Raw genomic sequence first — 15,824 nt, 5'->3', positions numbered from 1 at the left:
TTTGCATTAAGAAGTTATCATCAATCCACTGGAGGAACCTCCTAGGCTGTGAATGATTGGCTGTGTGAGTCTTCCAGCAAATATCGGGGCAGTTAAAATCCCCCATGAGGACCAAGGCATGTAGTCGCGAAGCTGCTTTCAATTGCCTGTAGAAAGCCTCATCAACTCCTTTGTCCTGATCAGGAGGTCTATAATAGACCCCCACAACTTCATTACCCGTACCAGTATGTCCCTTAATTCATACCCACAGACATTGCACTTGCTCCTCATCTGACCCCGGACAGAACTCAATACATTCTAGTCACTCTCTCACATAAAGAGCAACCATGTTTGCTGTCAGGAACGGCCTCCTTTTAGTTCCCCAGATCTAGCCTTGTAGTTCCCCAGATCTTCATTGCTTCCATTTTTAAAAATGCTTTTTCCCTTTTTCCAGTCAATGGGACCTTCACTGGACTGCCACAACTTCTCAAATATGATAGATAATAACTTAGAAACTTAATTCACCAGTTTCCTTAGGTCTCACAGATGCATCTTGTCAGGTCTCATGCACTTGTGCACCTTCAGGTTCCTTAGATGTTCTTGAATCTGACTTCCTTCTACAGTGGGTGGTTCTTAATTTGCCCAGTCCATGCCTTTGTGTTCTGCAATTTGAGTGGTGTGGCTGGAGCACTTGCTGTTGAAGGAAGGCAAAAAAAAGTCATAGAATATCCCAACCTTGTCCATGTCTCAGGTAACCAGGTCTCCCAGTCCCTTCTGGAGAGGGCTTGCATTTTCCCTAGTCTTTCTTTTATCACAGACATACATAGGAACTTTTCTTGTTGTCTTTGACAGACATCTGGCCATATTTAATTCTGTCAGTGCTTTAGCATTTCTAACCTGATCCCTGGCTACTCAGATGATTTCTCTATTCTTCCCAAGCTACCTGTCCTTGCTTCCACCTTACTTTTTATGCTCAAGTTTGTTCAGGAGCTCCTTGTTCATCCATGCAGGCCTCTGGATGTTTTTAGATGACTTCCTCTGTGTTGGGATCCATCTCTTCCAAGCTTAGAAGAGACAGTCCTTTTCCTGCACCCCTCTTCCTTCCAGGGCTTTATTCCATGGCACTCCATCTAACACATCCCTGAAGAGGCCAAGGTCTGCTTTCCTGATTTCCAAGGTAGTGAGCTTGCTGTGTGCCCTCCTTGCTGCCCTGTTTGGAGGAGGCTGGCTTTGAATCACTAGGTGATTATCTTTGAAAACCTGCACAAGATAGTCAAGACAGGAAAATGAGTATAAGGCGTACATTATTATATATTTTCTACAGTTATGTGCATTAAAAAAATTAGAAATAAAGCCTTTTTTATTTATATAAAGGAAACTAATGATACTTCATTTATAGTTTCTGGGAAAAGTTTTACTTGTAATAAAGTAACAAAAAAAATTCAGAAGTCAATAATTTCAAGGCAATTTATTTTCTTTCTGTAGCAAGAATAGAAATGACAAAAAAAAGGAGCTTTTAGAAAACTTGAAATACATGAGTTTCTCAAACAGTAATCTTATAAGTAAGCCAGGGAAACAGTGCACCTGTTCTAGATTGATATGAAGCGGGTAAGATACTTATGCTGAGTTATTCTAATGGTAGTTTCCTGGACAAATGAATCTGACATCACCTTGGAGAAATTATTTGGAAAACAGGATGGAATTTAGTGTGTATATTTGCAGATTCCAAGTGACGTCTGTGAACTTAAGCATTGTTATGTTAAATTAATTTCCAAGATAAGACATTCAATGACTTTTCAATTACTAGTGGTAGTAGGCATTGCAGGTAGGGTTTTAGATGCTAAGCAATATAGCCATCTGTAGAAATATTTTTTTCTCTACAAAGTTTGTGTCTTAGAAACTGCTCTCACAATACTTCACTTGCAGAATGCAAAAATAATGTTTAATTATCAGAAGCCAGAGTATTAAAATTGTATAAAAGGTAACACAGTGGAAACATATGAGCCTTCATAACTTAGGTGAACTACCTCACATTCTGGAGACCAAGAAAGGCATTAGGTTCTGCGTATAGGCAGCCTAAGGATTTTAAGTATTTTCTCCACAAGGAATAATTCAGTAGCATCTACAGTGCAGGTAGAAGTGAAGTCTACAAGCAGTTAAGAGTATAAGCAGACTGCTTCTTTCATATTAATCATACTTTTCCATATTTTAGTTTCATTATTCCTTCTGGAGTTTTCAGCAATTTTTCTCTTGAAATACAGATTTATTTGTTTTTTGGAGGAGGGATTTTGTTTGTTTGTTTGTTTTAATAAAAGGTTTTTGTCTACTTTCTTAGTGTACCACTAGTCTAGGAAAGAACATAGGGCAGATCCATTAAAATTACACTTTGGGGAAATTTTGAATGTGAGTGCAATTGATTTTGCAGTAATAAAGCCTGAAGACTGCGGTGAAAGGATATGCCTGGTGAAAAAAAGAAAAAAAAATTACAAAACCAACCAAAACCAACCAAACAAGAAAAACCTTTTCCATTCTAACTGCAGAGAATTTCTGAAAAAGAGGGAAGAAATGATAGGAAATTCTTGTGCTGAGATCCTTCTAGCTCTGTGTCTTCTTATCTCAAGCAATGGAGAATAGATGATACATAGAGAAGAGACAGTCATATAGTAGGATTATATCCTCAATTACTGCAGTGAAGAAAGTAGAAGGAGGAAATGTAATCAACTGGGGACTGATTATCTTCTCTTGCTGTAATAACATTTCCTGGTTGATATTAGAAGGAAGTGATTCTTATGTTTTTATGAAGATTAAATAATAAAGGTGGATTTATTTTAAAGTACATGCTGTAGACAGAAGTGTCAGACTGACCAGGAGAGCCCCTGTTTACAGTTTGTGAAGTCATGAAATCTGTGCTTAATCATAGTGATGAGGAAGATTTACTTTGGGAAAAAGAAAAAGCTGATTGATGAGAGGAAGCTGTTCTTTATGAAAGTCCATTTGTCTATTTCTTTTAATTTAAAAGTGTTTCTTGTAGTAACTAGAAAACTACAGCGCAGGTTTGAAGTTTAGAGAACAACACTGAGTAGGTATTTAGTTTGACTTTAGTAACAAATGAGTAATTGTATTTAACATTAACTTATTATCAAATTCTTAATAATTCTAACACAAAGTTTTCAATATTTAAATTGACAGGGAATTAATTTCACAGCAGAGGTAAAAATGCATATGATAAAGAAAACTGCTGACTAGATTTGATGGTAAAAATGTCTTCCATAACTTTATCTTCATTTAAAGCTGCTTTAGGTTGTAATAACATCTTAAAGGATGACACCTTTATTGACAGTATGAAGTATCAAACCCACATAAGACTATAATGACTATAATAATGTGGCAATATTGAAATACAACTTTTGTCTTAATTGTCTTAGAAGTTTTCTATAGTTGACTTTTTTTGAATATAAGCTTATCTTGGAGATTTGAGGAAACAGCCATCAGAAAAAAAATCCTGCAGAAATGTTAAAATAAAAAAAGTAAGAAGACACGTAAAAATCAAAAAGAGAATACTTCCAAAACTATACACAGAGAAGTTTTCTTTCCATTTGTTTTCTTTGCATTTATGCTGAGCAGTGCTTTTCTTCAAATAAGTTGTCCTATTGAAAAAGAATCTCATGTCTAAAATTCAGTGGTATGAGCTAGCAAAAAATCTCTTTCATTTTAAGGTCAATTTAAAACCTAATCAAAGACAAATGAATATTAGAGGATTTCTGTCAAGAACTGTTATTATTACAGAACTTAATAGCATTATAAAGAGATTCAGACTCAATCAAACTGAAGTACTAGTGCATTAGCTCATCTTTGAGACATGATTTTCTTTAGAAACCAATTGATTAGAAGGAGGGGTCTTAATTGGCTTGAAATGAAATTGTAGTTATCCATTTTTACACTTGCAAAATTTTTACGGAAATTAAATGGGACCCTAAAAGAGAAACAAAGAAAACAACATTCATTCTGACCTAGAAATTTGTGCAATTTTTGAAGAATACAGGAAATGTTGTAAGTAATATTAGCAAATAAAAGCTAAAATTAAAAATAAATTTTAAAAAAAGCCATTCCAGTCTAGGTTTATTAATTTCTCAGTATCTGGAGGTCGAATAGAAAGAAATTTCTGGTCTTCCCAGTGCATAGATGTATTAGATATAGATAAAGGTATAGATAGATACAGATGTATATAAAAGATTCAAGTATACATTGTGAATCAAAATTATTATTAAAATTAAAAAAAATACTCAGTCTTTCTGGTGATAGCCAAAAATTCAGTTAAATTATACATTGATTTTAATCACAGGAACGGTTGTTCTACACTTTCAGTGGAACAATAACAGGCTAGTTCACTGTCCTAAACCACGCATGTTTTAAGGTCAGTTATGAAAGTGGCACTATTAAATAGAATCATAAATTCCTCTTTCCAGCTAAATAATGATATGATGGATTGATTTAGTGACATTCAGTATTTTTAGGTTCTTTTGGAACCTAAAACTATCTTGGAGATCTATCTTTTGTAATATTACAGCATAAAACCATATTAATTGTTAATTAGTCAGTTAAAATCTAGGGAAAAAAATCCCAATGTAGAGAAAATCCCAATGTACAGAAAAGCTGATTTATGTATTTTTACTTCTCATATGCAGGTATGTGCAAATGGAGGTAGCTGCTTCTATGATGAAGAAAATCAGAGATCTCATTGTGCCTGTGCTCTTGGATGGAAAGGACAAACATGCATGGAGAATATTAATGACTGTGAGGTCAACAAGTGCCAACATGGAGCCACATGTGAAGATGGAGTTAATAAATACAGGTACTAACAAGATGCTTTCCATACAAGGCTTCATAAAGAAGTTTATACCAAATGAAGATATTTTTCCTTTCAACAAGAATTACAAAGGGAGTTGCTATTGCAGGAGTATTTTTGTCAGATCATAAAATGCCAAGGGTACTATTCATTAGGGACTGTAATGATAGGACAAGGGGTAATGTGTTGAAACTTAAACAGCAGAGGTTTAGACTGGATGTAAGGAAGAAATTCTTTACTGTTAGGATGGTGACGTACTGGAATGGGTTGCCCAGGGAGGTTGTGAATGCTCCATCCCTGGCAGTGTTCAAGGCCAGATTGAATGAAGCCTTGGGTGATATGGTTTAGTGTGAGGTGTCCCTGCCCATGGCAGGGGGGTTGGAACTAGATGACCTTAAAGTCCTTTCCAACCCTAACTATTCTATGATTCTATGTGCATTCAGTAAGACTCCTTAGTCTGAAGTATTGCACAGGAAAGCCTCACAAATATTCCTCTTTGACAGACAAAGTTAAACCAACTATGCGAAATCTCAGATAAACATATTGTCTCTTCTAGTAAATGGTAAACACTTTATGACCCTGTAGTGTGACATGGAGTGGCTTTTCTTATTAAAACCCAAATTATAATTTTCAAGTTAATAGTTCAAATGCTGAGTTATTTGTGGATTCTAGGTTTTGGGGTTTTTTTTTTAGGTTGTCCTGGGTTCAGCAGTAGCAGTAATTTTTCTCCTTCTCAGTAGCTGGTGCAGCGCTGCCTTTCTGACTCTCAGCCTGGGAACAGCGCTGATAACACCAATGTTTTTAGTTGTTGCTAAGTCATGTTTACTTTGACCAAGGACTTTCTGAATTTCATGCTCTGTCAGGGAGGAGGAAAAGCCAAGAGGAAGTAGAAACAGGACACCTGACCCAAACTAGCCAAAGGGGTATTCCATACCACAGCACATCATTCCCAGGATGTAAACTGGGGGCAGTTACTTGGAAGGGCTAGATTGCTGTTGGGCTGGGTATCAGTCGGTGGGTGGTGAGCAGTTGTGTTCTCTTCCCTTGGTGTTTCCCTTATCATTATTATTATTGGTGGTAGCAGTAGCAGTCTGTGTTATACCCTAGTTACTGGATCGTTCTTACCTCAACCAATGGGAGTTACATTCTTTCGATTCTCCTCCCCATCCCTCCGGGAGTGGGAGGAGGAAGAGGGAGGTGTGAGCAAGGGGCTGCATGTTTCTGAGTTGCCAGCTGGGCTTAAACCATGACATAGGTATTGACAAAATTGTCAAGTATGTGCTTTCCTTAGTGAGCTGCAACAGGCTGTAGATATTTGAAAATAAGACTCTATGAATTATGGGGAAAAAATAAATGTAAAAAAAGATTTCTTCAATAAGCAGAGTTCATCTGTTCTCATCAGACTTGATTTTTTTATTTTTCCTCCACAAATAAACAGTATAACTAAAACCTCTCCATAATGTCTGCAAGTGTATTTTGAAAGGCTTTAATTCTATGCTGTGTCCTGTACTTAGAAGAACTGTAATTAATATGCTGGTTTTTTCTATTTAGAAAAGTATGCAATAGCAGACCAAATTAAAATAGAACTAATTAAAATTTTTTCCACTCCACCTCTGTTTTTATACAATCTTCTGTCATAATAACTAAAACCCCCAAATAAGCACAAAAGTACAGATAAGTACATGATTCTCAACATATCAGAGTTATAATGTCAAAATACGGTCCAGTGACTCAATACGAGAGTTGATTGCAAGCTTGCGAAAAAGAAGGATGTGTACTTCATAAGGGTGACAAAAATTCCTTTTATTTCACTGATAAATCTTTGAGTTTCCTGTCTGTATCGCAAAGAGAATCCTGATAGATGAGCAAAGCCAAGTTTACCTTACAAAATCCACTAGCATTTACTGAGAAATGAGTATGTCTGAAGACTTATGATGAAACAAGAACTTCTGAATTTAGCTTGCTAATCCAGACTCAGGCTACTGACTGAAAACACTTAATTCTTACTTTTTTACGTCTTTGAAAGACAAATAAGGTTGGCAGAGCAACCTGTTTATTTAAGGGACAAGAAAACACACCATTGAGATATAGATCCTAGGTGTGTTTGCAGACACTTTGTTATCAGAGAACCTGACCTCACAAGAACACAATTGGTTATTTTGCAAAAACCGTGTGCAGAGTGTTTAATGTGTAATACCTGCTCTGTTGACAGGGGATTGCTATTTCACAAGGACAGTGAAGTATTTTTAAGTGAGCTAAACTATTCCTTCCATAGAAATAACTCCGTAGAGTTATTTATTGCCAGCAAGTGAAACAATTTTAATTTCTTGTTTGCACTACACCATTAAAACCAAAACAGTAGGAGAGGAAATGAAGAACTTCACTACTGTATTCATCCACATTTTTCGAAAGAGACTTGCAATTTGTGTCTCTATCCTAAAATGGCTATCACTTTTGATAAGGCAGTTATCAAGAACTGTATTTTATGCAAAGTAGTTTCAGGAAGACATATGAAAACTGTCAGCAGAGTGTATGGAGAACTAGATGTGTAAGTGCCATTAACAGCTCTACTGAGATCCATTTTTAAAGATGTTATAGTCATTCAAAACATTACTTGCCTTTGTCTCCTCCACTTATGAAGTTAGCCAAAATGTTATGTATTAGTTATATGTTCTTATATGGTTTTATTTAGTATAATAAGTGTAAAACCAGACTTTTTCTGAGGTAAGAAAACTTTACTTCTAAGCTAATTATTAAACTTTATTCATAATGTATTGTTCCAGGGGTAGCTTGCTATAATAATGCTAATTATATAATGCTAAGAGCAGGAAAGCATTGAAGGTATCCAGCTTAGCTTCAAGAACATATCCTTCTTTTAAGATCTCATGCTTACAAGTTGTCACGTTTATCCAGATTGGAAATATGCACTCAGCTGTATGTAATTTTTCTAACTTTCTGTCTCTTCACCATGGCATATTCTGTTTCTCCTCCCATTTTGAAATGACTGTTGCAGACAGTAGTGTCACATAATACATGCAGAGAATTTCTTCTGAGTACAGGATGGGGAATTGCTCTGTGTGAAGAGGAGGGACTTTAAAACTATGATAGAGGATAATACTCAGGCTACATAATAAGAGCAACATAATTATAAGTCCTAGGAGTTTTACTCCTTTGGCTTAGTGAGCCATCTGTTACAACTAGAATGGCCTCGATCATGCTATCACAAAACCTCTAATCCAAATTAATTATTGCACTGCCAGTTGAGTCTGTGCTGTTTGAGATAACATGACATAAGTGAATCAGCATGTATTTAAAGTGATAACTTCTTCAGAAAGTTACTGCTCCTGCCACTGGCTTGATGGTATAGCTGTCAATATGATGAATCAGGAAGATACAATACAATAGACCGATTGCATTCACATGCCAAAAGAATCTCTTGACCTGTGGTTACATATAAAACAGAGAAAAACCAGAGATTCATTACCTCAGTAAATAGTCAATGTTGTTACATAAAAAAGTATTTGAATTTTCCTTTCAAAAAAGCTTGGTATTGTTTCATTATGTTGTGAGAGAAGAACTAATTTAACATGTGTCAATGAGAAGCATTTAATAAATAATTAAAGTGAAAGAATTCTTCAAGGAGCTGATACTCCTGTTTTGCAATCCAAACAGGGGGTTATTACTCTGTTTTCTTCCCCCTTGTAAATTTATTCCTTACTGTTGCTGTTGTTTGGACAACCAAGATTCTAAGCAAAATAACTCCTAGCGGATATTTTATTGTAGTCTATTTAGAGAGGGGGAGCAACAGAGGGAAAAGGCAGAATTTAAAATACAATGTAGTTTCAATTACCTGTCCTATTTCTCCTGTTTCTTCAGTCCAGTCAATTCAGACAAGTTTTGGACACCATAGCCCCAGGAAAACCTTGCAAGAAGGACTGAGAACTATTAGATTAAGAAGAAGCTGTATTCTGGAATTTATCACTATTTAAAATAATATGTTTTTTAAATTATTTTAGTGTATAGCTATAGCACTGAAGTCAGCATTTCATGAGCCTTTATTGCAAGAAAACTTCCAATTAAGAAGCTGGATTTGGTGTACAGTACAGCTTGAACTGCCAGCTCATTTTTTTAGTGTTCAGTACATAAATTTCAGTGTGTATAATTTAATCTTGAATTCATCTCACTAGGAAAGAGTAAAGCCTTACCTAGTGGCACATTGTTAAATAAAATGTTTTAGAATATAAGATACTTCTTTGCACAATGCCAGCAAGAGTATGAAAAGTAAACATAATTTAGATGACTTTTCTGTATCATAAAATTTAACGCTTCTATTACTTCATTCATCCTTGACTTTTTCCATTTTCTGCCAGATGGATAAATTAGGCTGTTAGATTACATTGGTTTTTTAATACCTAATTTTCTATTTTTAAATTTATTCATCCTGTATTATATATGCAATTTGACTTCAGGACCTATTTGACAGTGCCGTATGAAGTTAGTACTATGATATACACAGTCTTCTGTAGCAATGACAGGCTTCTTTCACTAGAGAAAGAAGAAAAATACTTTTCCTTGCTTTGCTACAACTCCAGAAGGTAGGTGAATATATGTTTCAATTTCTTGGTAAATATCTCTGTAATAAATTATACAACAGCTTTTGTGCAATACCTACAGATGCTTACAAAAAGCTGAAGTGAAACTTTGAAAAATAACCTTTTAATTCATTTTATGAATGTCTGTGAGTTCGTATTTCAACTAGAAAAGAAAATACTAAATACTGAGTAAATGCAATTAATCTGTTTGGACAACTATAATTTAAAACCCCAAACATCTATTAAAAAAACAAAGTATAGAGATACTGGGAAGTCTTTACTAATGCCAGGCTTCAATGGGCCAATATGCCTTCTGTCTCAAGATACACAATAGGTAGCTGGGTCATCTCCTAGCACAGATCAACATAACCAAATCTTCAATATGTTCTTTGTCTTTTTTTAGTCCTTTTGAACATTCCTCTGTTGTACACAGTTTCTTACTCAATAGCACAAGTCGTACTACATCTCTTCAGTGCAGGCAGCCTGTGGTGACACTGTGACAGCTGCCCTGCCTGGACTAACTAGGAGGGACTTACTTACCTGCACACCTGCTGTTCTAGACTTTTGGTGCTAAGAAGTTGTATCCCACTCCATATTGCTAGCAACATATTGCAGATATTCCATAATCATCTGTATTTATGTAACATGTCCCTTCTTAGACTAAATTCCATGCCTGACATATCTACATCTCCATTTAACATTTATTTTACAGGCATATCAAATTATAGTGCAGTGTTAACTGGATTTAAGCAGTGGAGTAGCAACATACTGTCATCGGCATGGTATGTGTGGGAGCAAAGCAATCTACAGTAGGATAACAGTAGCTTGTGTTTGGTATGCGCTAAATACTAAAATCCGTGTTTGCAGCAAAAGCATTGAGGTATTGGTTTCCTCTCCCAGGATCTGTTATAATCAAAATCTTGATACAGGCAAAAGAGAGACTATGCAAAGCTAGGAATTTGCCGTTATTTCCATTAATGTTAATACAAACCTTCCTCATATTTGCCTTTTCTTTAGTGCCATATTTATCCTTTCAATGTGCCCCCAGTTTGTAAAGTTGATGTTTTAGTCTTCCTTAAGTAAGTAGTTGGGGGGGTGTCATTACGAGCTCCTGGCCTTTTGGTAGGAGGTATGCCACCCAGAACTGAAGCTGGAGCAGGGAAGGCAGCAGTGACTGAGCCCTGTTGAAACCCATATCAGGCCATAGTGAGGCTGAACCCCAGCACACAGCTGGGGTGTCCTTCTGATAAAGGTGTCCTGGGTTCAGCAGCAGTGGTCATTTTTTCTCCTTCTTAGTAGCTGGTGTGGTGCTGTCTTTTTGACTTTCAGCCTGGGAACAGCAATGATAACACTGATGTTTTTAATTGATGCTCAGTAATGTCTAGTCTGACCAAGGACTTTCTAAGTCTCATGCTCTGCCAGAGAGTAGGGAAAGCTGGGAGGAAGCAGAGACAGGACACCTGACTCAAACTAGCCAAAGAGGTATTCCATACCACAGCACGTCATGGCCAGGATGTAAGCTGAGAGTTACCCAGAAGGGCTAGTTCACTGCTCTGTCAGACTGGGTATTGGTGGGTGGTACTGTATTCTCTTCCCTTGTTATTTCCCTTATCATTATTATTATTGGTGGTAGCAGTAGCAGTCTGTGTTATACCTCAGTTACCGGACTGTTCTTACCTCAACCCATGGGAATTACATTCTTTCGATTTTCCTCCTCATCCCTCCGGTAGCGGAGTGGAGGGGAAGCAAGGAGGGGAATGAGCAAGCGAGACTGCATGGCTGACTGAGTTTAAACCATGACATAAGGGCAAAACCCAAGTTTTCTGAGCTAGAGATTCACTCACAAATAGAAATTCTGGTATTATAGATATCTGTATACATTTTTTAAAAAAATTATTGTAGAGAAGCAGTTCAGCTTTGCAGCAAATTGAAACTGCAAATCAATCCATGATTCAAAGCTTTTGACATCATGTTCAGTATTTTAGTGCTGCTGAAATATTAATGGAAGGTCATATTCATTAAAATCTAATGTGATGATTGTATTTTTCCTGCTACAAGTGTAGAAGACTTAATTACTTTTAGATCATTGGTCTTGATATTATTTCTAAGACAGGCAGGGAAAGATATTTGAAGTTCAGCTGTGTCAGTGTTATGCCAGCAGAGTTTTTATCAAAACTGTGTTCAAGACCCATTTCATAGATTGACTTAGAAATGAAATGATAACATTTATTAAACACCTTGTATCATTTAGAATCATATAAAAATGTTAAGGCTAAAAATAAAAGCAGTCAGATGCTGCTATCCAAAGCCTACATAACAGTACCAACACTATTATGCAGTAAATTTAAGAAATATGCATAGAGTGATCCATATTGGCCTTGTATATAGTACTGTTGAATATATAATGCAAGTAGTAACTAGTGCATGTTAATGCTGTTACATTAACAAAACATGCACCAAACTCAAAGACCTGACTAGTTTAGACGTTTACTGGATAAAAATAGCAGTATTGAAAAATAGACACATTATAAAGTGCAGATTCCAAATAAAGATCATTCATAACCTATGCATTTTAATATTGTTTAGCCTTCCTTTGTGGATTTTCTGACAGGCTGAGAATGTTGGGGCTGTTCAGCCTGGAGAAGAGAAGGCAGCGTAGAGACCTCATAGAAGCCTTCCAGTATCTGAAGGGGGGACTACAGGGATGCTGGAGAGGGACTATTCATTAGGGACTGTAGTGATAGGACAAGGGGTAATGGGTTGAAACTTAAACAGCAGAGGTTTAGATTGGATATAAGGAAGAAATTCTTTACTGTTAGGATGGTGAGGTACTGGAATGGGTTGCCCAGGGAGGTTGTGAATGCTCCATCCCTGGCGGTGTTCAAGACCTGGTTGGCTGAAGCCTTGGGTGATATGATTTAGTGTGAGGTGTCCCTGGCCATGGCAGGTGGTTGGAACTAGATGATCTTGAGGTCCTTTCCAACCCTACCTATTCTATGATTCTATGTACTAAAGTTATGTGTAAATGTGCCACTAGAATTTTATGTAGATTATTATAAATTATATTTATAAGGAATTTGTTGAACTTTTAGATCCCGTCACCTCTAAACTTCAGTCTGGATTATAAACAAATTAATAATTTTTTGCTGGTTTAATTCTCAACACTTAGTAAGAGATTAAATTGTTATTAAGGGGAACAGATTTCTCCTATTTGCATTTATATACGACTAACAGAACTAAAACTCTTTCTGTACTATTTGTAGTTTTATGTTGTTCTAGGCCACTGCCACAGATTTGGGCTTGACTAGCAGCATAGGTCAGCCACTTTGTTTCATGTGACATGAAGATCTGTGACATTCATTTTGAAATTACATTGCTACTACCATGCTGTCTATGATTTTACAGGATCCTTTCTGTACATGGGATCTTTCTCCTACTGACTTACAGTTACTAATTACAATTGTATAAATTACCTAAGCATGATTTCCACAACTCTTAACACATAAATATAAGGATAATAAGGAAGCAAACAGCCACATGAACATTCTCTTCTGTCAAAAAATAAACAGAAAAGAAACTTTCTGCCAGATTGATCAGTAGGGAACATTGCTATAATCAAGCCTTCCTTAACTTGTTAGTTCTTTCCAGATTCCAAATAACATTTTTATGGATCAAGAATATGTAATTTTATCTCCTCCCATGGAAGGAGACCTCTGGACATGATAAGGAGAAGATCAATCAAAGAAAGGTATTTTCTTATTTTATGGTATGTGGATCAGCTATGGGACAATCCACCTTGAATTTTCATTCACACACTTCAAAAATAAAAAAGGGTAAGCACAAAAAAAGCCATCTCCAGTATTATACAATTTTTGTGTTATCCTACGTTGTGGGGAACAATCACGGAGTTTATATAAAATTCAATAGATTGGTTGCACTTTTGGTCAGTTACAGAATGAAATTGCAAACTTGGTTTCTAATGATAAAGCATTTTATACTGATTTTATGTCCAGAGCAAGCAAGATGTAATATAGAGGTTTTTTTCTTTTTAATATTATAGCAAGCAACTAATGATTTTCAGAAAAGAATTCATAAGATGAATCATGTTCATTGTTTATAACAGTTTTCTATTTGAATATTGTCGTTGGAAATTTCATATTAAAAGCTATATAGCTGCTAGTTTGTCCCTTCTAAATATCCAAAATTTGATTATTGTGCAGTTCCATTTCATTATTGCAAGCAGTCTATGTAAAACAAAGCTACTTAGTGATTAATCAAAGGTAAAGAAAGAAGATTAAAAAATTACAATTAATTTGTGAGAAATTCAAAATTAAAATAATGTTAACATTAGTTATTAGTGACCCATATATTCAGGATTTCTTTTTACCTTCCTCTCGTCTCAATAACAGGTGCATATGTCCCCTTGGTTACACTGGCACATTTTGTGAAATTGATGCTAACAACTGCATTGGAAACCAGTGCTCTGAATATGATTTCTGCCAGAATCACTTGCATAATTACAGCTGTATCTGTGTCCCTGGATATGAAGGACCTTTCTGTGAAGCTGAAATTAATGAATGCTCAAGTTCACCTTGCAGAAATGGAGCTACCTGCATGGATTTAATTGACCACTTTTCATGTCAGTGTGCTGCTGGGTTCAAAGGTAAGTTTTCTCTTTTGAAGTGACTTGTGCTACAGATGTGATTGTCCAGTTATGTGTAAGAGGTGTATATATGATTGCATAATAACAATTTTTTATGTATATAGAAATATGTATCTGTTTGAATGAATAAGCATGGAGGTGCTTAGGTTGTGTCTTCTAAGTGTTCCTCAGGTGACTCTCCCTACCCTAAATATACAGTTCTGAGTATAAGATTTGATGCTTTTGTCAAAAAAAATTGATCAAGTTCCAAACCACAATTTTAATTGCAGTTTTTTGATTTTGCTGTTATTCAGCCTGTTCACGTCCGTTTCATGGATTTAGTTAGCACCAGCTCATACGAACAAATGTTTTGGTATTGAACAGGAAAATCTAAGCATGAGGAGGAATGAGATCAGCAGTATCATCTCTTGTCATGTATGGAATATAAATAGCTATATTTGAGTGAGTTGTTCAGACTCCTGTTCTACTCAGCAGAGATAGGGCATCTGCCTATCTTCGACATCTGTTCTAGGATGAGATACACTGTAGATTTCTGCATTGGGTAAATGAATCCCACACAATCTGATAATGTGATTCCTTTAGTTCCAGTTTTCTGTTTTTTTGCGAATTCCATGATACAAAGACTATGTGTGGGAGGCAGAAAATAATTTTGGATTCAACAATACTGAAGTGTTGCATTCCCAGTCTGTAGTCCAAATCATTGAACAAAAGCATTAATGCTCTGAATGCTTCTCTATCTTTATTGACAATCTGTGGTACACTACCACTAACAAAGACAAAAAAAAATAGTACAGTATGTACAGTGTTGTCTGTACTAACTAATAATTACTTACAGCTTCTTCTTCAAGCTGCTGAGGGCTTTTGTTCCAATTCAGGGAACATGTATAGTACTAGACTTGTAAGTCCCAGTCAAACCACTGAGATAACACATGTATTTGGATTTTTCTGGGTCACTGCCACAGTACTGAGCTATAAAGTGACTAATACTTCAGTGCAAATTTTCATTATAAATTCTGCGCAGCTACACTTTTAGTATTTCAGCACTAACATTTTTAATTTTAAATACATCTTTATTCCTTTACATTATATACATTTATGTATGTGAATTACATTTGCAAATTTGTTGTTCTCAATTTAAGGTGAGTATATAATTTCTTGGGCATTTTAAAACATATTTAATAAAAGATGATGCATCATCTTCATGCTCATTCATTAATAAATGTGTAACGAAACAGAGTGCTTTCCCTGGGGTATTCTAAATTCTATTGGATAGCACAACTAAGTGACTGCAACCAAAGGAGAAAAAATATACTTGGCTCACCTGTACAAAGTCTAGCATAATATATTTCCATTTCACTGCTGAAGCTCCAACCCGTATTTTGAACTTTGGATTTCGTGGGGAACTTCAACTACCCTAGTGTCTGCTATAAGGACAGTGCAATGGTGTGTAAGATTTGCTTGGAAGAATCCCATGGGATAAAGCCCTGGAGGGGAGAGGGGCTGAAGAAAGCCTGTTTCCTCCTCCAAGCTTGAGAACTATTTATCTCAAAGAGGGAAGTCAGGCAAAAATTCCAGGAGACCTGTATGGATGGGTGAGAAGGTCGTGGACAAACTGAAAGACAAACAAAAGAAACATGCAGAGTTTTAAAGCAAGGACAGGTAACCTGGGAGGATTATGCAGAGGCATTATCTGACTGTGAGGTGATAAAGTTAGGGAAGCCAAAGCTCGAATGCAGTTGAATCT

At 36.1% G+C, this 15,824-nt stretch overlaps 1 protein-coding gene across 1 annotated transcript in view; it reads left to right on the top strand.

The window, feature by feature from the left end:
• Positions 1–15,824, top strand: part of EYS (eyes shut homolog) — a 776,683-nt gene that overhangs the window by 95,512 nt on the left and 665,347 nt on the right. Inside the window, exons 9-10 of the mRNA XM_031052748.2 lie at positions 4,665–4,831; positions 13,827–14,080. Coding sequence (XP_030908608.2) covers positions 4,665–4,831; positions 13,827–14,080 — 421 coding nt within the window. The remainder of the gene's footprint in view (positions 1–4,664; positions 4,832–13,826; positions 14,081–15,824) is intronic.

Source organism: Melopsittacus undulatus, chromosome 3, assembly GCF_012275295.1.
Source record: "Melopsittacus undulatus isolate bMelUnd1 chromosome 3, bMelUnd1.mat.Z, whole genome shotgun sequence".
In the NCBI taxonomy this organism is placed as follows: Eukaryota; Metazoa; Chordata; class Aves; order Psittaciformes; family Psittaculidae; genus Melopsittacus; species Melopsittacus undulatus.
Note: the sequence above shows the minus strand (reverse complement) of the source record. Positions and strands in the feature narration are given on the sequence as shown.